This window comes from Tenrec ecaudatus, chromosome 1 (assembly GCF_050624435.1).
Source record: "Tenrec ecaudatus isolate mTenEca1 chromosome 1, mTenEca1.hap1, whole genome shotgun sequence".
NCBI lineage: Eukaryota > Metazoa > Chordata > Mammalia > Afrosoricida > Tenrecidae > Tenrec > Tenrec ecaudatus.
The window spans coordinates 67,961,219-67,984,379 of NC_134530.1; the positions used below are offsets into that span (position 1 = coordinate 67,961,219).

Genomic DNA, 23,161 nt, shown 5'->3' on the forward strand with positions numbered 1-23,161 from the left:
CACGGCTCCCCACACCCTCTCCAGCCACATCTCCATGCTGTCGAGGCCTCTGGACATGGCTTCCACCTGCCCACAGAGAGCACTGGCCTGCTGTCCTCTAGTTTTACTGTGTGATCTGGCTTTCCTTCTCCACTCCTTGGGGGCAAGGATCAGGAGCTTTCTCTCTCAAGACGATCCTCTGGCATGACCAGCGGTTTCCAGCACATGCTAGGCACATGGACGACAGTTGATAAATAGTTATGAAATTAAGCTGACAAAACTAGCATCACGGTTGTATCAGTGAAATTTAATAGCTTTAGGATATGGAGCTTCTTTTGTTTAAAAATTAGTTAGAAAACTAGGAGGCAGAAGACATTTATAGAGGTATAAACATAGACACATACATATGTAAATATAGTAATATATAATGATAGGGATATAGGTCTAGGTACATATATTTTTAGGTTAAGTATTAAGGAAGCAGACAGACATTGGGCCTCTACTCAAGACCTGCCTCAATGCAAGAACACTTTGTTCTAATAACCCAGCATTCTGTGATGCTCACCTTCATGGCACAATCCCTGAAGACAAAATGGGTGCACAAGCTAATGTGGTGAAAAAAGCTGATGGTGTCCAGCTATTACAAGATATAGCACCTGGGGTCTTAAAGGCTTTAAATTAAACAAGCAGCCATATATTAGGGAAGCAACAAAGCTCACATGGAAGAAGCACACCAAACCATGTGATCAGGAGGTGTCAATAGGATCAGGTATCAGGCATCAGAAGACCCACAACAAACAACCATTTTGATGTGAATGAGGCGGGTCAGAATGGGGCCCCAAAGCCCATCCATAGACAATTGGATATCCCCTTGCAGGAGGGTCACAAGGAAGGGACAAGCCAGCCAGGGTGCAGTTTTGCTCCGATGAAACACATAATATTCCACTCGTTCTTTAATGCTTCCTCCCCACCCCACCCCCACTGTCATGACCCCAGTTCTACCTTACAAATCCAGCTAGACCAGAGCATGTGCACTGGTACAGATAAGAGCTCCCAACCTACAGAATCCAGGACAGATAAACCCCTTAGGACCAATAATGAGAGTAGTGATACCATAAGGGTAGGAGGAAAGGAGGAGAAGGGGAAGAAAGGGAGAACCTTTGATCAATGTACAACCCCCACGCCCCCAGGGAAGCAAAAAACAAATGTGGGTGAAGGGGGACAGCAGCTGATGTAAAAATGAGAATAAAATTAATTTATGAACTATCAAAGGTTCACAAGGGTGGGGAAGTGAGGGAGGGAGGGGGGATAGAGGAGCTAATACCAAGGGCTCAAGTAGAAAGACAATGTCTTGGAAATGATGATGGCAACCTATGTACAAGCGTGCTCGCTAACAATTGATGGATGGATTGTGATCAGAGCTGTAAGAGTCCCCAACAAAATGATGTCTTAAAACACACAAAAATCCTGAAAGACCTTTCCCAGCTCCTCTTAAAGAGAAGATCAGAGTCAAGAAGCATGGCTTCGGTTTGCCCCGAGGCAGACATTGTGCTCCTTATTTTGAGCTTTTTCATGACATCTCACAACATTCCAGGAAGGCGCACTCTTGTTCTCCTGGCTCAGTCAACGGGACAGAGAAGCCGCAGGACTTGTAACCAGTGGGCTAGGGCTCAAGGAGACAGGCTGCAGCTCTCAAGCCATATGTGGCTCTTTGGTGCAGACATGTGGTCCTGAAGTAAAGTTGATAAAGGATATTATTCAGATAATGGCGATTCCCTTTGTGTGTAAAAATATATTTATGGCTCACAAATAACTTTTAAATTGTTGTGAGAGGCAGGATTGGCTCTTCCATCTCAAAAGTTTGTCCACCCCTGGGTTCTAATCTAGATTTGGTCTCGAGCCCACTCACTCTCTTACTCACCACACCCAAAGCCTTCTTGCTATTAATCCCGTAAGGACGTGTTTTCTGGAGAGTTGAGTGCGTAGCGGTGTGCTACATACACAGCGAAAGGAAGTAGATGTTAAGCTTGGGAGGCTTGCAGAGGACGGCAAAGTTATGCACTCCTGGCTGTTTGTCCAGAATCTACTCACATTTATCTAACACCTGCCATTGGCGAAGTGCTGGAGATGCGTGTGTGAAAAGACAGGTGTGGGCCCAAGTAAACCCATAAGAGCAGCAATGTCAGAACTGCCACAGAGCAGGACAAAAGGTCACTGGCATTTTCTGGAACTCCTTTCCGGAAATCCCAGAAAGTCTCCTTAGGCGAGATGAAGAGGGAGGCGAGAATGAGGGGAAAGAGGTGAGAGTAGATGTCGCACAGATAGCAGGGAAACAATGATCTTCGGTTCTTTCTCCTTTCTCGCTGTTTTCTTCTTCTCTTCTCAGAGGGTCTAAGAAGAGACCAGACAGTAGCCCTCAGGCTGAACTAGAGCTAAGCTAAGCTTGGCAGCACTGCTTCCACACAGAAACGACTAATATGCATAATACTTCTTGAAACTCGCCTCCTCTGTGTCCATGAGACCACACTTACTGTTCCTTGTAAGCTTCTCTGATTGGTTCTCCCCAGCTCCCTCCTTGACTACTCGTCTATTACCTGTTCCTAAAAGGTCATGCTTTTCTTTATGATCTCTAACATTCTCTGTAACTGTATTTCAGCCCATTCATGCAGTCATCAAACTTGTGTTTCTAAAAGAGTCTGCTGTGCACTAGAGAGTGCTCTAAGGTGATAAAAGGCATCGAGGATCCTTTAGCTGGTAACTAGGAGGACGGGTGGAAAATCTATCTTATGATAGAATAATGAGAGCTTGAGGAAGCGACCCGGACTCAGACCTGGTGGTACCTGTAGAAGTGATCCTTGGAAAGAGCGTTCAAAACCAAGGGCCAGTGTGCACGGAAGGAGGCGCCAGTGGCCCTCAAGGGAAGGTTCTCTGAGTTCAACATGGCCGCACAATAGAGAAGCGCTGGTCATGAGGCTGGAGAGAGGCAGAAGGAGAGCATGAGGAGCTTTAGCTTGTGAACATTATTCATAAGGTTACGTTGATAGGTATCAGTTAGGGGGTGATTTGATCAGATGTGTGTCTCATAGTGATTATTCTACAGCAACATGGGGAAAAAACTGAGGGCAAGATGAGCAGGTGCCTCGAACACAGTATGTCAAAACTAGATCTCTCCTTCTATCTTTGACTGAGTTCTCTATAGTGACATGGATGGATGGATAGATTGACTTCATTTAAGGAAATGATGCAAATCCAGGTGTAGGCAGCATCTGGAGATGTCTCCTGACCCACAAGGTGGCAGGGGCTGATGAACACACAATCAGCAGATCAGGTGACAGGCTACTGGCTCTCAGGGGTGTGAAAGTTGCCAGATTCCAAAATTGGTAGATCAGATGGCAGGCCACCAGCTCATAGGGTTGTGCAGAAGCTGGTGAATTGCAGAATCAACAGGTCAGATGACAGGCTGCTAGCTCAAGAACCGGAGATCAGGTGATGATGAGCTAGATGCAGGATCCAGCTCAAGAGAGAGCATGTCAGAGCATCCTATATATGGTGGAGATAGCCACACCCACAAGGAAATTCCCCATGAAACAACTGAAGGTGATGACCTGACTAAGAACGCGGCTTGACAACGGGTGATGACTCAGACAACGGGGCGGCGACTTCAGTAAAGGTTCCACTTTTGTAAGGGCAGGACGTACAAGATGATTCGCCTTCATTGCAATACAGAGGTTAGGATTTACAACACAGAAAATGGAAAACAGTTACATAATAGCACAAAATGGTAGGTAATCACATCAGATAAAAATATATATAAATAATACTGGGAATCACAGTCAAGTTGGCACATATTAAGGAGGGGGTGATCCAATTAAATCCATGATGTCCTCTAATAAATATTTTCCACTAGTCCAGGACAGATTACCAGGACCATTCATTGGTTTGATAAATAACTACTTTCCTGACGTTGCACACGACTCCTTGTTCTCAAGCAGTAGGGTAGACAGACCAGAAACAATGTCAGGCATGCATGGAGTGTAATCATTGGTAAGCTAAAAATAAGGCATATTAATATTCTCATCCACTCTTGTCATCAACTTTATAGTATTTTTTAAGAACTTGGTGTTAGTGAATATGATGGATTGGAAGAAGACACTACAGAGATAGCAGAGGAGGAAAAGTTTTAAAAATACTAAGCTCCCTGTCATAAATCGAATTGATTAAGACTCGTGTGACCCTATAGGACAGAGTAGAACTGCCCCCCCCCTTGAGTTTCAAAGGCTGTAAATCTTTACAGAAGCCGAAAGTCTCATCTTTCTCCAGCTGAGCAGCTGGTTGGTTTGAACTATTAACCTTGCAGTTAACGGTCCAACTCATAACCCACTGTGTCACCAGGAGTCCTAGAGGAAGCACTAGAACTTAAGTTAGAGTTACAATGAGACAGGATGGACAGAAAAGACATCAAGAGATGACAAGCGGATCATACTAGTACTGTCACCACTGAGGGACAGTTATTACAGTTTGTTGTTGCATGGTTAATGGACTGCTCCAGTGGACAAGTTCCCCCAGGGCAGGAACCATGCTTCAGCCAATATTTCTGAGTGCTTCTAGAATGTTAGGCCCTCTTCTCGCCACCAGGGAGACATCAGCACACAAAGCCACCAAAGATCATACATTTCCTAGAGCTTAGGTCCCAATAGGGGAATAAGATCGATAGCGATAACCGAAACAATAAGTAGATTGCATGAGCCCCTCCAATAAATATATCCCACTAGTCCAGGACCGACCACCAGGACCATTCATTGATCTGATAAGCACCGACCTCCCTAACTTTGCAAGTGACTCCTCTGGAAATTGCAGCGTATAGTAGAAAGTTCCAAGATCTAAGGATCTCAGACCTAAGGTGATAATAGAAGTTGAGCCGAGTAAGCGGGCCATGAGTGCTGACTGGGAAGAGAAAGGCAACAGGATTTAATAGTGTGATCCAAGTAGGCTTCATTGAGCCTATTTGACGGAGATAGGGGAGTTCGTTAGCACAATATTTGTGATACAGTAGGTCTTATATTAGGAGGGTAGAGGCTGAATCTTGTGTGTCCACTAGTTTTTGTCCATGTGACCCATAGGGAAAATATGGCAAGGTCTAGTTGAGACATGCTGGGTTTGAGGCCAGAATATGCTGCAGTTCCCAGAGAGAGCAAAGCTCCCACATTGAAGTGTTGCCGTTCATCCGCGCTGTAAATGTTCTTGATGCTTTGTCCTTCTCCCAAAGGCTCAGATCATGCTGGAGCTGAAGACTCGCGTGGAAGAATTAAAGATGGAGAATGAGTACCAGCTTCGACTAAAGGATATGAACTACTCTGAGAAGATGAAGGAGCTAACAGACAAGTTCATCCAGGAAATGGAGTCCTTAAAGACAAGGAACCAGGTATGTTTGAGAGACGGAACCAACACCACAAAGAACCACAGATGGCCGCTTCGCTCACCCATTGCCCATGTGCCATCTCATAATAGGACATGTGGGAATGTCATATTGTAAGACAGTTGGGATCATCAGAAATTCTTACAAGTGCAAAGTGACGAAAATCAGACTATGAAACTCTTATACTGTATGGTACTAACTAGGCAAAATGTTAAAAGTGCAAAGTGATTTTTCAAAATATAGCTAGTGATGTGGGAGTTGGGGTTATATATCATCTAAATTTTATTCTTTATCACTTAATGTAATTTCAAAATTCTCTACCATGACAGGAGAAACTTATATACAAACAAAATGAAAAGCTAAGAGAAATATAGACAGGAAAGAGCTCTCAGTAGAGGGATTTCTGGAAAGTCAAGATGGTTAAATAAAAACAGTCTAAAAGGTCCCTACCTGGTTAGCTAGGCCCAGCCCTCAGTTAGCCCTCTTACCTGCGAGGCGCCTCTTCACTCCAAGAACACAGTTGGAGGCGTACACCTCAATGTGTAGGCCAGAGGATTCCCGTGGCCACCTTTGTAGCCACATCTCCCTATGCCACCTGTCCGAGACGGGGCTCCTCGCTGACAAAGCCCAATCAGCAGAAAAGAATGTAAGAAGGCAAGATGTGAGACTCCTGGGGCAGAAGCTAATGTCAAGTAAAAGTGGCTGTTCCACTGTGGTCTCCTAGAACTGCGCAGGGGGAAATGAAGGCCTGGGAAATATTTGTGACTGAAAAAGACGATTCGTTCTTGCCCAAGGAGTGCTTTCAGTGGATGTATAGAAATGAGAATGTCTGTCTCTATGTTTCAGGTTTTAAAAACAGAAAAAGAAAAGCAGGACATATTCCATCGTGAGCGCTTGGACAACCTGATGGAGAAGCAAAACCGGGAGCTACAGGACCTGGGTGAGGCCCTAAGTAGAGATTGGGGGGGGAACGGCAGCTGGTTAGGGTGGAGAAGGTAGGTCAGGGACCAAAAGACCCCAGGTACTTGGGGTTGTCTGGTATCCTGGAACTCACTCACAGTGTTTTCACTCCAGTGTGTGGGTGTGTTGCTGGTAGGTGCTATCAAGTCCGTTGTGACTCTCACGCCCCTGTGTTCAACAGAGTGAAAACTGTGCATCCTCACAATGGTTGTGTGGGAGCCTGTGCTGCAGCCACTGTGTCAGTCCATCTTGTTGCGGGTTCCTCTTGCTCACTGACCCACTGCTTGACCAAGTAGGGACGGATCTCTCTCCTAATAGCATGGCCAAAATACCTTATTTCCAATGACCATCCTGGCTGTATTCCTCCACAATTTACCCACTGCCTTCAAGTCAATGCCGATTCCTAGTGACCCTACAGGACAGGGTAGAACTACCCCTGTGAGTTTTCTGAGACCAACACTCTTAACGGAAGGTGGAAAGCCCATCTTTCTCCTGGAGAGTAGTGGTGGTTTTGAACTGGTGGCCTTGCAATTAGCAGCCATTGCACCATTACACCACCAGAGCTCCTTCTGGCAGCCCCGGTGTAGTCGGTGTTCATCGTCAGCAGTGCAATTCTTCTCTAGTCTTCTGTATTCACCGTCCAGCTTTCACATGCATTGAGAATAGTATGCATTGGGTCAGGCGCACCTTAGTCCTCAAAGTGATGTCTTTGCTCTTTAACACTGGAAAGATGTCTTATAGGGCAGCTCGGTCCAATGCAGTACACCTTTTGATTTCCTGACTGCTGTGTCCAGGAGCATTGAAGTGGACACTTTAATCACTTATCTTTCTATCATGATGTTGTTTGTTTGGCCTAGTGGTGAGGATTGTGGTTTTCTTTACATTGAGCTATAGTCACTGAGTTCTAATCATTCCTGAAGGCTTTGCCCTTCATCCGTGTTTCCAAGTCGTCCTCGCTTTCATCAAGCAGGGTTGTGGCATCTGTAAGTCACAGGTTGTTAACAAGCCTTCCTCCAGTCCTGATGCCATGTTCTTCTTCGTAGAGTGTGGCTTTTCCAATGATTTGCTCCGCACACAGATGGTGAAAGGATACAACCACAATGCACTCTAGAGTTTAAGCCAAGCAGTATTACCTGTTCAATGACTACGTCTTGGTCTATGTACCGGCCCTGCATGAACACAGTGAAGTTCTGGAATTCCCATTCTTCTCAGTGTTATACATAGTTTGTTATAATCCACACAGACCAATGCCTTTGTGTAGTCAATAAAACACAAGTAAACATCTCTCTGGAAGACAGGGGCACATAAGGGACAAAGTTGAGTGGAGTCAAACTGGATACCCATTCTGAAATTCGAGGTGTCTGAGATTTGTGGAAGACCATCACGTAAACATAGAGGGGGTGTGATTTAAATTCAGAGTCCCTCTAATTCTTAAAAATGAATTAGACACTTGTTCCCAAGAGCCCCACAAAGCAGGAAACAAGATTTGAAAAAGTGCAGGTTTGCAGCCAGTAGACTGCCTTGGATCCCAGACGTACCGCCTGGCTATCTGGGTGCCCTAGTGAGCCCCCAACCACATTGAACCACAGTTTAATCTTGAGCATTAGTTCTCTTTCAGGACAGTCATCTTGGTCCTGAGCCCCAAACACCCTTGTGCGTTTTCCTAGAAGTCTAGGAGGGAAAGGGAAAGAAGGAGACTGCTGAGGAGAGGATGGCGCAGGGACCGGGCACTGGGCACTGGAGGCTGCTGCTCCAGCTGGTGCTGAAAGGGCGTGGGAAAGCTCCCAGCTCTCCTGTGTGTCCCTGAGGCTGGCGCTGGTCTCCCGCCTTCAATTCCACCCTGCTTCTCTGCAGAATGTTGCAACAACCAGAAGCTGCTCCTGGAGTATGAGAAGTACCAGGAGCTGCAGCTCAAGTCCCAGCGGATGCAGGAGGAGTATGAAAAGCAGCTTCGGGATAATGACGAGACCAAGAGCCAGGCTCTGGAGGAGCTGACTGAGTTCTATGAGGCCAAACTGCAGGAGAAAACGGCCCTTCTCGAAGAGGTACACCCAGAAAGCTACCCTGACCTCCCTCTCATGGCCCAGCCGGCCAAGGCCCACTGCACACTGTCTGCGAGAAGTGCCCTTGACCTCCTTCCTTTCCTTCTTGCAACTTGAGCTTCATTCTGCCTCGTCAATACTTTGCTTTCTCATTGACCAGGAGACTCACTGAGCGGGGAGATGCTCGTTTACTCGAGGGGGAAATTCCTTAGATAGACCCCCTTAGTCCCCATTATTCTATTCTAACGGTACCTTCGAGCCATAAGAACTGGGGAGACTATTCTAGAGCCTGCATAACTTGGAGAAGAAGAAGACCCTTCAATGATAGGAAGATAGGTGCCCCAAACCCCTTAGCAACCTCTGTGTCTTCCAAAATTAAGTCATTATTTCATCCATTAACTCACCTACGCAATGTCCCATTGGTTTATCAGCCTGAGGGTTTGGGGTAAAAGAGAAATGAACCATGGGACTTGGAGGTAGTCACAGAGATGGACACCCATGAAGGTGCCCACTAGATAGTAGGAAGATATAAACAGAGTGGCTGAACTGACCTGGGAGATCAGGGTGGTTTGCAGATACAAATGAAATCAGAGGAATATGAGTTGGAATGAACTAGGAGATCAGGAAATGAGGGACAGAAGGTCATTCCAGGCAGAATGTAATCTTAGTTTGGTCAAGCAGTTAGTGGTTAGAAAAATATCGAATGTCTCAAGATAAAGGGAAGATAGTAAGTGGTCTCTTTCTCCACATGTAATTGTAGCAAGAGAGTGTCCTGAGAGAGGTAGAAAAGTTGTGTGGGAAGGGGTGGAAATGAGCTGATACCAAGGGCTCAAGCAGAAAGAAAATGTTTTGAAAATGATGATGGCAACATATGTACAAATGTGCTTGACCCAATGGATGTGTGCTTGGATTGTGATGAGCTGTACGAGCCCCCAATAAAATGATTTTTTTAAAGAAAGAAAGGAAAAGAAAAGTTATGTGGAGGGAATAGGAAAGTGTGACTCAAGGCAGTAAGAAAACTGGTAGGTGTGGCTGAAGACTTAGGTGAAGCTTTCAGGATGTGACTATGGGCCTTTACTCCACCAGGTTGTATGCTTTTCTATAGCAATTCCATAGCAACGTTCAGCAAGCCAGTGTGTGAGCGAGAAAGGATAGCTCAGGTTTTACGGAGTAGGTGCAGAAAGAGCAAGATGAATCCAAGATACTGGCCCAAACCAGAGAGAGGTCAATAAAGAACTGGGCACTTATAACATAGTGGAGGAATCACGAGGCCAGGCAGTTAAGAGGTGGGACGGCATTCCTGGCTCTAACAGCAAGGTGGGCTGTGCTTGAAAACACGAGTTTCCACTCAAGTCGTCCCTCAACACAAGAGCCTTTGTTCTATTAACCTGGCATTCCATGATGCTCACCTTCCCGACATAATCGCTGAAGACAAAATGGGTGCATGAGTAAATGTGGTGAAGAAAGCTGGTGGTACCCAGCTGTCAACAGATATAGTGTCTGGGTTTTTAAAGGTTTGAAGATAAACAAGTGGCATCTAACTTAGAAGCAACAAAGTCCACATGGAAGAAGCACACCAGCTTGTGTGATCATGAGGTGTTAATGGAATCATGTATCAGGCATCAAAAACCCAGAACCAAAAACAACAGCAACATATCAATGTGAATGGGGGGAGTGTAGAATCGATACCCAAAGCCTATCTGTAGGTAATTGGACATCCCCTTACAGAAGGGTCACAAGGAAGAGACGAACCCAGTCAGAATGCAGTGTAGCACTGATGAAACATACAACTTTCCTCTCGTTCTTTAATGCTTCCTCCCCCCCCCCCCGCCACTATCACGATCCCAACTCTACCTTAAATATCCGGCTAGACCAGAGCATGTATACTGGGACAAATATGAGCTGGAAACACAGGGATCCAGGACAGATAAGTCCCTCAGGACCAATAATGAGAGTAGAGATACCAGGAGGGTAAGAGAAAGGTGGGGGAGGAAGGGGGAACCGATCACAAGGGTCTACATGTAACCCCCTCCCTGGAGGACAGACAACAGAAAAGTGGGTGAAGGGAGACATTTGTCAGTGTAAGACATGGAAAATAATAATAATTTATAAATTATCAAGGGTTCATGAGGGAGGAAGGGTGGCTGAGGGAGGGGAAAAATGAGAAGCTGATACCAAGGGCTCAAGTACAAAGAAAATGTTTTGAAAATGATGATGGCAACAAATGTACAAATGTGCTTGACACAATGGATGGATGGATGGATTGTGATAAGAGCTCTATGAGCCCCCAGTAAAATGATTTTTAAAAATGAAAACAAGCCTGAATCAGAAGGTCTCAGAGGTGGCACCCTTCTAGGGAATGCCCTGAGACTAGGTGGCTGACGTGGAGTTGAGCTAAAAGGTACCATGAGACAGTAGAAGATCCACTCTTGTGACTTCCTGGATTTGGGAAGGAGACTGTGAGTTTGGATCCAGAAGTCTCCAGTGAGCAGGGAAGGTAATCAGGGGATAAATATGGTGGGCAGTGGTGGAAGGAGGTCTTGAAGTTGACACAAGCCTCAGCAGAGGTTGAGCTCTGAGTAGGGGCAATAGGGAGCTAAGAGAATTCCTCTTCCACTTCAGCTTCATCTTGAGACGTGAAGAATGTTCCTTAGCATGGCTTACACACGCCGGCCTGACTCGGCCCCAGCCACCTCGGCCCACTCCTGCTTCCCCATGGCTTTCACACCTCGTGTTCCTCATATGGAGCTGCTGCTGGTATCCCTTAAAACCTCTGGGCTCAGTATCCTTCCCTGTCACCTCCTTGTTTCAGCTTCACCTTTCTGCACCATCAACCTGCGGGACTCTGGCTAGCCTCAGACCCGTGGACTTGAGCTGGTTTGGGAGGCCTTCTTGCTACATGAACTTATTTCCTGAGATAAAGTTCCTCCAGTGTGGCTGGTTTTGTTTCTCTAGACAACCCGGCCTAACACAGAAGATGAGAACTAACTGTGCCAGTGGGGATCATGTGGGAGAGGGGCCGGGGGTCTGGAGAGCACAGGGCATTCAGGCCATGATGAGGGCTGACCTGACCAGGCTTCCACCTGGCAAGTGTACAGGGATACATGGTAAGAAAGAGGAAAGCCTCTCTTAGAAGACAATTGAGCCCATATTAAAAGCCCATATTTAAAACCTCATCTCCCTGAACACCCCCACCCCAACCCCATGCTTTCTGCCCAGCCCGAGAAACTGCCAGGGTCAGCCTGAGAGGACAGTGAGTGACCGAGATATCATCTGAATGGGAAAGAAAGAGCCTAGTCACTTCCCAGACCCCGCCAGGCAGGGCTCATTGTCCAGCCCGCAGGCTCTACCTGGACTTTAACTCACTCAGCACCAGGGGCATCCCCTACGGTGCTGGGTGTTCGCAGCCGTGAGCAGGGCGCCCTGGCCCCTGCATCAAAGAACTTACAGTCCAGCAGACTGTACAGGCCCAGTGATGGAGGCCGGGCAGGCTTCCCGCCGGAAATGACTTCTGAGCTAAGAACTGAAGAAAGAAGTGGAGAGAGCCGAATGGATGGGGCCAAAGACAGAGGGAATCGTGTATGCCAAGGGCAACAAAACATGCAGTCAGGGACTGAAATCAGGGCCTGGGGTGGGGGACATAATAGAGAGAGAGGGCAGAGTTGCTTCCTGCGGCAACACCCTGCAGAGCTTGTTCAGGAGTCCGAACTTGATCCTAAGGAGAAGGGTGAGCCGTCGTAGGCGTCTCCACTGGAGGCGAGGTGCTCTAACTGGAAACTGAGGCCAGATGGGAGGGAAGTGTGGACAGAGGTAGGGGCACCATTGGGAGGCTGAGGCAACAAGCTCATCAAGGGGTGGAGGTGGCCTGGGCAGCGGCAGAGACATAGAAAGAAAAAGAAGGAGTCAAGAATTTGGAGGATATTGGGAAGGGCAGGGTTGACTGGGCTAAGGAGAACGGAGGACAGAATTAAAGCACCATTCATTCGTTCGTCCCAGTATTTCTCGAACACCTGTTAGGGGCCAGCATGGGTAGTGCACGGGAATTCAGTGGCGTGCGTGTTACACAAGGCTTCTATCCTCAAGGGACTTACAGCTGGTGGGAGACGATCAAGTGACCGCAAAAAGAAATATCCCTGTCCAGGGTCAGATCAAAGAGAGACCTCCAGGTCAGAGTAAAGAAGGCCAGAGGCAGAAGCGAGCGCAGGGCAGAGAGGTGGAAGGGAAGGAGCTGGAGGCCTACTTTGGGAAGGGAGAGAAAGGAAAGTCAGAAGGGAGACAGACAGACAGACAGACAGGAAGAAAGCAGAAGGGCCCAGGGACCCATTTCTGGAACAACCGCTTTATTCTCATGTTGCTCCTTGGCCGCCTCCCATCCCCTATGATCGTTCTCTACATCAAATCTCATCTCAGGCCCCTTCGCACGCAGACCTGTCTGCGCCCTTTCTCTCCTGGTACAGCTCTCTAGCTCTAGCTCTAGCTCTCCCCTGCCCCTTCCCTCTCCCCTCTGTCTCACTGCTCAGGCGCAGGAAGATGTCAGGCAGCAGCTACGGGAGTTTGAAGAGACCAAGAAGCAAATTGAAGAAGATGAAGACCGAGAAATCCAAGATATCAAAACCAAGTATGAGAAAAAGCTTCGGGATGAAAAGGAATCAAACCTGCGGCTCAAAGGAGAAACGGGGATCATGAGGAAAAAGGTACCGGCTGCACTGGGAGAAGCCCTGGGCCTGGCAAGGGCAGGAGGGAAGAGAGCAAACTGAGGGTAGGAGGGCGGAGCCTTCCAGGAGCAGCCCCACTCACATGCCTGAAAATCCTCACTCCAGGCAGCAGTCAGCAAAGGGGGGCGGGCTTCTCCCTGCAACTGTAGCCAGACAGACCCTGAACACACCCGTCCTGTGAAAGGGCCACCATGGTGGCGGCTGCCCTCTGGATGGACTGGTGGTGTGCTTGCCCATAAAATGACCGGGGGCTTGCTTTGGCTCTGCGGCTCTACGTGAGTTTTGGAAACTAGCAATTCTACAAGAATCTGTGAACTCAGTCTTCCTTCATCCCATCTGTCAGGGAACATTCGCTCAGCTTGTGCACTGAACGTTCTTCATTCCCTGCGCCTTTTCCTCTGTTCTGTTAGCTGTCCACCAAACGGTGCTGAATCACAGTGACCCTATCGGACAAGGTAGAACTGCCCCCTCTGCGTGTGCAAGGCTATAACTGCTTACAGGCGGAGGAAGCCCCATCTTTCTCCCGAGGAGCAGTTGATGGTTTTGAACTGCTAACTTTGTGGCTCATAGCCCAACATATAACCACTATGCACGCCACCAGGGCTCCTGGCTCCTGCCCACAGGGATCTTGGTAGATGCTCTTTGGACTCTGACGTACTGGCAAGTTGGATTTAGTCAACGTTTTCTGTAGAATTGGAAGCAAGGTCTTGGAGGTGCTGTAGACAAAATCTGAGCCTGGGATGACCCCTGGCTCTTGGTGCAGGGAACCCTGCATGGCTCCTCTTCTGCCTTCATGGGAAAAGGAGTAGGAAATGAAGACTGATTCATTCACAAATGGAACGAATGCTCACTGACAGATGGGGTGAAGGAACAGTCCATTCAGATTCTTGTAGAATTGCTAGCTGCCCAAATCATTCAGCCCCGTAGAGACCAAGTTCAAAGCAAGCCCACTGTGCTTTCTTTTTTCTTTTCTTATTTGTTGTTGTGTTTGCACCTGCCATAATGAAAACAAAGCAACAGTAGCCTACGGAAAAAAACACGTAGAAGCACAGAAAACGTATCTATCTACCTTTCCTGCTCTGTCAGGTTAGCTTGAGACGTTAAACCTGATGTCACCCCCAAGGTTCAGCCTAACCAATTCTGAGATCTTTTCTTCCAAAAGGAGATATCCTGTCTCCCTAGTTTTTCTTGCAAGATAATACATTAGCAGCACTAACCAGTCCTAGCGTTTCCTATTCTGGGGCCCCTACCTGGGCTACAGTGAGGGTGTGGAAATCTCCGTTTAACCAAAGAAGTAAACTCAGGGGCCCTCTTCAACCCACATAGCAGCAGCCTCCAGCAGACCACAGTCATTTCTGACTAGCAAGCCGAGACGCTCTAAGTGCCCACTGCATCCCTGCCTACAAGATCTAAAAGTCCAGTGGGTGAGGAGGGGGATGTGAGGGGGCCCAGGTTACCCCGCAAACTTGCTGGTGACAAGTGAGGACTTTCTTTGGGGAACATCCTGTGGGGTGGGGCTGTGGTCACTGGTCACCAAGTTCTTATCTGGTCCTGCACTTGGCAGCTTATTCTTCATCTTTGCTTTGGCCATGTTGTAGTCTCCTGAGTCAAAGTACTTTTGCCCTTTCTGGAGTCTCTTCATGAGGAAGTCGGAGCCTCTAGGCTCTTGTCCTCGGCTCCTGTTTCTAAGGCATGGTGGGACTGGGACTGTAGAGTGTAGGGGCCCCAGGAAGTCCACCGGATAAGGGAAGGGGGAGGGGAAATGGGGACAGCCTGCACTGCTGCTTCGGCTCCTGTCACTAGGCTTGCCCGGTCAGAATGGCCATTAGCCATCATTCTACCAGTAAATCCAGAGGACAATGTGCCTTCCCTTCTGGGCCGTGACAGGAGCCAGGGCTCAATCTCGTTGACCCTGATGGAGCATGGACCTCCCAACCCCCAAATTCTGGCATGCTCTGCTGCCTCTCTGGTTTCACTCAAGGAGTCGCTGTGTACAGCCTGTCATGCAAGGATGGGCTGTTCTCCTGTAGGCGGGATGGGACTGCATCTTAGCAGCCAGCATGCTGCATCAGCCTTTGTCACTGGCCTTTGTGCGAGATGCCCAACAGGCTACTCCTAAGAGCCCAGATACGTGGACGGCTTCGGGGTTTTCAGTTCACAGACGATAGGGAGTTCAGATTAGGGTTGGTCCCGGGTGGGGGGGCTCTTTGAATTCATAGTCAGAGGGGAGAGTGGACATGAATTTCAATACGGTCCCTGGTGGCCATGATCGCTGCCCCTGCCCCCTCAGTTTAGCAGCCTGCAGAAGGAGATTGAAGAGCGAGCCAATGACATCGAGGGCCTGAAGGGCGAGCAGGTGAAGCTGCAGGGGGTCATCAAGTCCCTGGAGAAGGACATCCAAGGCCTCAAGCGGGAGATCCAGGAACGAGACGAGACGATTCAAGATAAGGTAAAGGCTCCTCCGCTTGATCACATGATACAAGGTGAGGGATCAGGGAGAGAAAAGGACGGTTTGGTGCCGACTGTTAGGGTGTGCTAAGCTGCTAGGCTCCAAGTCCACCCAGGAACACCTCGAGAGACAGGCCTGGCAATCTCCCTCAATCAGAACCCTCCGCTCTGGAAAACCCTGGGGAGTCCAAGTCCACGCTGACAGAGCAGGGTCCTCCTGCGTTGGATCTCCTCTCCGGTCCCTGGTCCTGGTACACTGTGCCAGCACTGGACGGATGGCTGAAAACACAACGCAAGGAGTTCTCCCAGCACCTTGGGGCACACAAGCAACCCAGCTTTAGAGTGCAGGACACTTAGGACTGAGAGGTTACATTGCTTACCCAAAGTCATACAGATCCTAGTGAGAAGCTGAGCTTACTGACTCCAAGGTCCGTGTCCTCCGCTGTCCCAGGCATCCCAAGGACGGGTGCGCTCGCCCACCTCCCTGCTCAGATGGTGCTCCGAGACTGGCCCGTAAGGACTGGCAGCAGCAGTACTGTACTCACTCGACAGGCTGCCTGCCTCACCAACATCACATCCTGCACCGCAACACTGGGAACTTCGCATCATCCTGAACACATCCATCCCTCTGCCACTCCGGCCTTAGTCCCAGCAGAACTGACTAGTGATTCTGAGCATGAGCTTAGTGAGCCTCCCAGGCAGGCTCAGCCGCTCACGTTCACGGGACCGTGGGCAATTTTTCTGAGTCTCTGTTTTCTCGCCTGTAAAGTGAGAACAACTGGGAATTAAACGAGATCCTGTGTGGGTGTCATTTCTGTCTATGTGTGTGTGGGGGGCATCTGGGCTTTATTCTAGGATGGGTCTAACGCTTTCTTCAAATTCTCAGTGGGGTTTTGACAGCAAAGAAGTTAAGGCCCCCTGACCTAGAAAATCACAACAGCCTCCTACCCAGTCTTTTCTCTTTACCTTCCCACAGCCCACCTCTGCCCCCAACACCCTCCCAGACCCAGCCCTAGCCGGCCTATTGCACACACCATCTGCAAGCCCCCCACTCCGAATCCCCTCAGGGTCCCCCACTGCCTACTATGCGGTCAGGAACTTTTTCTCAGAAAAAAAAAAGAGAGAGAAAGACTAAATATTATAGCCTTGGCAGTGGGTCCACATGGCCTCTGTCACAACCATTCGCCTCTGCCATGGTAACATGAATGTGAACGGATGATGGCAACATTGGGCGAACGTTTGTTTTAAACAGCAAAGGCCCGAGGGTGTTTGTCCCCTGTGAGGTGCATTCCAAACGCAACAGGCAAGCCCCTGCCTTTCTCCACGCCGGCTCCACAGCTCATGTCACGCTGTGTAGGAGCCCTTTACAGCCGAGCGAATGGTTCGGCGCCTTCCCCTTTCATAGCACGGAGCCCAGGAGAGGCTGACAGCTGTTTCCTCGGCCGCTGCCGAGCTCCAGCCCTTTCGGCTTGAGGTGGTGGAATCCCAGTAAGCATTTGATGGGCAGATATACCAAACAGTACTGTGGTTGCCGTGGAATGACCCCCACACTCACTGTGTGACCCAGAGTTTGACTTGGACAGGTAGCTCAAACAGATCCATTGTCTTCCTCCTTTAGTTGGAGAGACTCTTGTGGGTGGTGGAGGGGGAGTAGCTGGGACGTGGGGTCGTGGATTTGGGTAGCTGAAACAACTGCTGGGAACAACTACTTCCGAGACAGTTTCTCCATGAACATGAATGACACCAAGCAGGTCACAACTGGGCTGAGCCCCGGAGCACCTCCATCCGCTCTTCAGCATGGTAGCTGTGTTTGCCTGCGTAGACTACAGAAATAAATCCATAGAGACTCATGTGTGTATGAGAGAGAGTTTTATATCAAAGAGTAATTGAACATTAAAAAAACATCCCGACCCAGTCCAAGCCCATAAGTCCAATATTATCCCATAAGTCCGATACCAATATGTCCGACACCAATCTATAAATCCCTCTTCAGACTCACGAAACACATCCAATGATGCTGACTGCAGGAGGATCACAGGCCAGTGGGTAGAAAGTCTTTGGATCCAGTGGTGTTGTAAGCATCTCAGCGCTGGCAGGGATCTCTGTGTGGCTTCTCCGGCTTCAGATGTCTGGTTGCATCAGGATCGGGCCATGTGGCTTCTCCAGTTCAGGACACTAGCGTAGTTTCATGTGTCTTGTCAGCTGCAATATCTCCCAAGGAGTGAGTCAAGAGAGACAGTGTGTCTTCCGCCTCCAAGGAGGAAATGCAGGAGTTCCCGGAATTCTCAGGGGAAGGCCATGCCCACACAGATCACTGGCTGTGATCCGATTGACAGACTCAATACCACCCCTTTACTCTTAATCCGCTCAAGGCCCAAATTGACACCAGATTATGTAACTACCACAGTGGCTCTAGGTGCCCAGACTTCTCACATGTAGCTGGCTCCCCGGTATTAGCAGACCGGCTGAAAGAAGCTGCTTGGCCCACTCTGACCCACTTTGGGAGCTCCACAGGCCCACTTTGGAAAGCCCTATTTGATACAAATACATGGGTGCATGACTGAAAGTCTCTGGTCAGAAGCTGAAGTGTCAGCGCTGCGCCCAAGTGCAGGGAGAGGCAGCCTGCGCACGCCCCCCGCTCCTCACCCCCTCAGTAGAGGCACCTCCGGTCTTCTCAGCACTGTCCAGGATCTCCTCTTTGCCCTAAAAGGACTCCCTCCTTGTCCCAGGTCCTTGTGCTTGTCTCTCACTTCTCTCTCATCTCCCCACTTCCAACCCCCAGGAGAAGCGAATTTATGATCTGAAGAAGAAAAACCAGGAACTGGAGAAATTCAAGTTTGTGCTCGACTACAAAATAAAGGAGCTGAAGAGGCAAATAGAACCTCGAGAGAATGAGATCAAAGTGATGAAGGAGCAAATTCAGGAGGTGAGAAGTCTCTGGGATCCTACCCTTCCACCCCCCGCCCCCCTCCACTGTTCACTGCTGGCCCAGGGGGATGGAGAACAGCTGTCCTCCCAGGCCCTCTATCCGCTCAGGTGTATGCAGCCTTCAACCCTCAGAGGCTGCTGCAGGGAAAGTCCTGGTCTGCTCAGCGCTCTGTCCGGCTGTGCCAAGGGAAAAGCTTGGGGATTTCTCTTGCTGCCCGGCCTTAGTGTGCAGGGTCTGGGAAACTGCAGTGTTGGGTGTCTTGCCACCAGAGGGCGGTGTCGACTCTCTCCAGAGAGCCCCATCCGGGTTCAGTTCTTCCCTGGGACTGGAAATGTTGGACCCGCGCTTTTTTTTTTTCAAGTTGGGATTTAACATATCATTTAACATATCATTTGCATCTTTAAATCACATCAAGTAGAATTGAATAGTTGCTACCATAATCGGTTTCCAGCCATTCTTTTTCTACATGGACTCCTTGACATTGTCTCCCTTTTACCCCGCCTCAATCACTATACTGCCCCCTCCCCCTTATTCTGCTTGGAGTCCCTATAGGTTCTTCAACCCTGGGTTTCAGAGACCAAAAAAACGGGAAAGCGTATAACACAGCCTCAAGAGGATGACCTTCATTGACCTTCTTCACTTCTGAGATACACACGACTGTGAATGAGCAAAAACTAAGCCAAACAACACAAACCAAAAATACAGAAAATTTGGAAACCAGATCAGATCAGGTCCAGCCTGCATCATGGGGGAGCGTCTTGCTGGCCAGGTTTTTAACTGTTGGAGACAGATTGATGCCTTTGATCTTCTATGCTCCTCTCTCCCGAGCTCTTTTTCAGGCCATCATGTTTAGGCTTCATCTGATAAAGAGCGGGAAGTCATCAAAGGCTCTTGAGCAGAAGAGTGGCCTAATTAAGTATGTGTTCTGGGAAGCAAACAGGATGGAGGTAGAGAAGAAAGAGATTAGGAGCACAGGCTGAGAGCATGTGCGTGCCACTCCTGTGCCCCTCCTTTCCTGATGGCATGTGCCAGTCAGCCCCGCTCAGCCCACCAGCCCTGTGGCCTGTCCCGGGGAAGGACGAGTCTGTGCTTGATCTAAAACTGACTGTGGGACTTTTCCCCCCTAGACACATTTTTCTTCACTTTCTCCAACTTTCCACTCCTGGAGTCTACCGAGTGGCTCCATAGGTTGTGTCGTCGTTGTTGCTGGCTATCGTGGGGTTGGTTCCGACTCATAGCAACCCCCAGCCTCTCCGTTTTGAACTGCTGAACTTGCAGTTAGCAGCCCAACTTCCTACTGCCATACGCTCAGCTTCAGACACTTGGTAATCTCTTACCAATCCCACCGTGGCAGCCACCTGACTGGTCTCCTGGCCCCAGTGCATGTCCGCATCAGGCCTTCTTGGAGTCGAATCCGATGTGTAGATAGATACCCACATTGGCTCTTGGAGCTTGCAGTAGGAAAGCCAAACTTCTGATCTCGGTGTCTCTTCCTTTGAGCCCTTTGGGCCTCCCTGGGTCTCCTTTCCCAACCCTACGATTCATGCCTTAGCTGGGCCTCTCCCATGGCTGTCCTGGTGCACTGTGGGCTGCAGACCTGCCCCAGACTGCCCCCTGTAGGCAGCGCTCTTCTTCCTGTCTGGAATTCTTCTCCCCACATGCTTCACTAAAAGCTGTTCCCCTCCAAACCCAACTGAAACATCTCTCCTCTGGCTGCCCCTCTGCGGGCCCTCAATGTGTACCTGAGCCCTTTTCCCTGAGCCTCAGGCAGGATCGAGCCGCCTCCACCTTTGCTTCCACACTGCCATGGCCTTCTCTCCTGTGTGGCCTTGCTGGCCTGGGGTTTTGTTATTCATTGAAAAGTAGCTAGTTGTACTAAATCCAAAAACAGAAAGGAAAAGAATTGGTTGAACTGCAGAGCCTGCCCTGTAATGGGTCTATCGACCATCCACAACTCGCAGAGCTGAGTCAACCTACCAAGCAAATGAGGAACAAATCCCCAATAGGATTCAGTGAACCTGAAGGAACTGGTCAGTTACTATGCAGATTCAGTGACTATGCCTCCCCAGGAGGTTGTTCAGTTTGCAGCCTTGTTGGAGGACCAGAATTCAAACCTGACAAGAAGTGGCCTTACAAGAGGGCCGATGACACAGAGGTTGGTGGCAGGGTGAGGGTGGGGTGTGAGACCAGGTACCTGGAACGGAGCACATCCTTGAAACCAGACTCCTTGTGCTGAGATCTCCTAGAATAGGAGCGATAAGATGCGGTGAGCCGGCGCTGGCAGCAGGGCAAGCAGTGGGAGCCAGGAGCTCAGGGTTTGGGCCAGCTTGGAGCGAGAGAGCTCTAAACACCTTCGGACAGGGGCTTGTTGGCAGGGTGAGGTGCCGGCAGACACTTGTTGGTAGAGCTAATGACCTGGCAGCAGGCACAGCTGAGAAAAGGTCTAGTTGCAGGAGTGGCCAGGAGAGGCCGTGGCCAGGGCCACGAGGAGGACCTGTGTCCATCGGCGAGAAGCTGAGAGCGGCCGTGGTGGGAAGCTGTTGTGGTTAAAGAGCTGAGTTAGATCCTGTTACCTCTGAGTGGATCCTGAGCCTGTCACTTCCCTGATAAATGACATCCCTGTGAATAAGGAGAGTTGAGTTTGGGGTGGCCATTGCAATGAATGGTCAAATGCAGCAGAGAAGTAGAGAGCGCCGCGTGGAGGACGACGGCGTCAGGAAAGGGGACGCTGGAGGACAGAGCTACATCTGGCCTCCCCAGAGCAAGAATCAGCTTTGGGTGAGCTTGATTCCCAGGCCTCTTTGGGAAGGGAGATCATTACTAGACCCCCAACTTCTGGTTTACTCTTCTCTACTGCCTCTAGACCAGAGGCTGCTTGAAGACAAAAGCTACCTCTTACTGTCAAACCCCCTATGCCTGGGACAATGGCAGCCCTTCCTAGCGAGTGCCCTCTCTTTAGCTGCAGACGCCCTCTGCTCCGCCGTCTCCTGGCTGACTAGGGAGCGCCCTCTGCACCCTGTCCGAGGAGCTGTGGCCACGCTGCATGTTCATTGTCTCGCTCCTTTTCCGGAAGCACGGGCCTTCCATCGCCTGGGCTCCCCTTGCCCACTGGGCCTGCTGTCTACTCGCTCGGCCCACAAGTATTTGTGGAGGCCTTTCTTCAGGGTAGACGGAGTATCGAAGGGCTAGTCTGTCTGTAAAATGCTTCCAAGAATAAAGATTGCATTCGAAACGCAGCCCTCTCAGTCTCCAGAGAGATGGAGGTGGCTCCTCCACCACCACCACCCACCACCCACCACCTACCACCACCACCTCCACCACCTCCACCACCACCACCACCACCACCATCACCACCACCTCCACCACCTCCACCTTACCACCTCCACCACCTCCACCTCCACCATCACCACCACCTCCACCACCTCCACCACCACCTCCACCACCACCATCACCACCACCTCCACCACCACCATCACCACCACCTCCACCACCTCCACCTTACAACCTCCACCACCTCCACCACCTCCACCTCCACCATCACCACCACCTCCACCACCATCACCACCACCTCCACCACCACATCCACCACCACATCCACCACCACCTCCACCACCACCTCCACCACCACCTCCACCACCACCACCTCCACCACCTCCACCACCACCTCCACCACCATCACCTCCAGCACCTACACCACCACCACCACCACCACCACCTCCACCACCACCACCTCCACCACCACCACCTCCACCACCACCTCCACCTCCACCACCTCCACCACCACCACCTCCACCACCTCCACCACCACCACCACCATCACCACCACCACCACCTCCACCTCCACCTCCACTACCACCACCACCTCCACCACCACCACCTCCACCACCTCCAACACCACGACCACCACCTCCAACACCACCACCTCCACCACCACCTCCACCACCACCACCTCCACCACCACCACCACCACCTCCAACACCACGACCACCACCTCCACCACCTCCACCACCACCACCTCCAACACCACCTCCACCACCACCATCACCTCCACCACCACCACCTCCACCACCTCCACCACCACCACCTCCACCACCTCCACCACCACCACCACCTCCACCACCTCCACCACCACCATCACCACCACCATCACCACCTCCACCACCACCACCACCACCTCCACCACCACCACCACCACCTCCACCACCATCACCACCACCACCACCACTTCCACCACCATCACCACCTCCAACACCACGACCACCACCACCACCACCTCCACCACCATCACCACCTACAACACCACGACGACCACCACCACCACCTCCACTACCACGACCACCACCACCTCCACCATCACCACGACCACCACCTCCACCATGACGACCACCACCTCCACCACCACCACCACCACCTCCACCACCATCACCACCTCCACCACCACCATCACCACCTCCACCACCACCATCACCACCTCCACCACCTCCACCACCATCACCACCTCCACCACCACCACTGACCACCACGACCACCTCCACAACCACCACCACCTCCACCACCACCACCTCCACCTCCACCCACTACCTACCACCACCACGACCACCATCCACTACCCACCACCACCCACTAGCCACCACCACCATGAGCACAACCACCACCACCACGACCACCATCA

General features: G+C 50.2%; 1 protein-coding gene across 1 annotated transcript in view; it reads left to right on the forward strand.

Annotated features, from left to right (window-relative positions):
- CFAP57 (cilia and flagella associated protein 57) overlaps positions 1-23,161 on the forward strand; it is an 85,527-nt gene that overhangs the window by 43,473 nt on the left and 18,893 nt on the right. Inside the window, exons 12-17 of the mRNA XM_075530674.1 lie at positions 5,246-5,401; positions 6,242-6,335; positions 8,210-8,400; positions 12,918-13,091; positions 15,403-15,561; positions 18,343-18,486. Coding sequence (XP_075386789.1) covers positions 5,246-5,401; positions 6,242-6,335; positions 8,210-8,400; positions 12,918-13,091; positions 15,403-15,561; positions 18,343-18,486 — 918 coding nt within the window. The remainder of the gene's footprint in view (positions 1-5,245; positions 5,402-6,241; positions 6,336-8,209; positions 8,401-12,917; positions 13,092-15,402; positions 15,562-18,342; positions 18,487-23,161) is intronic.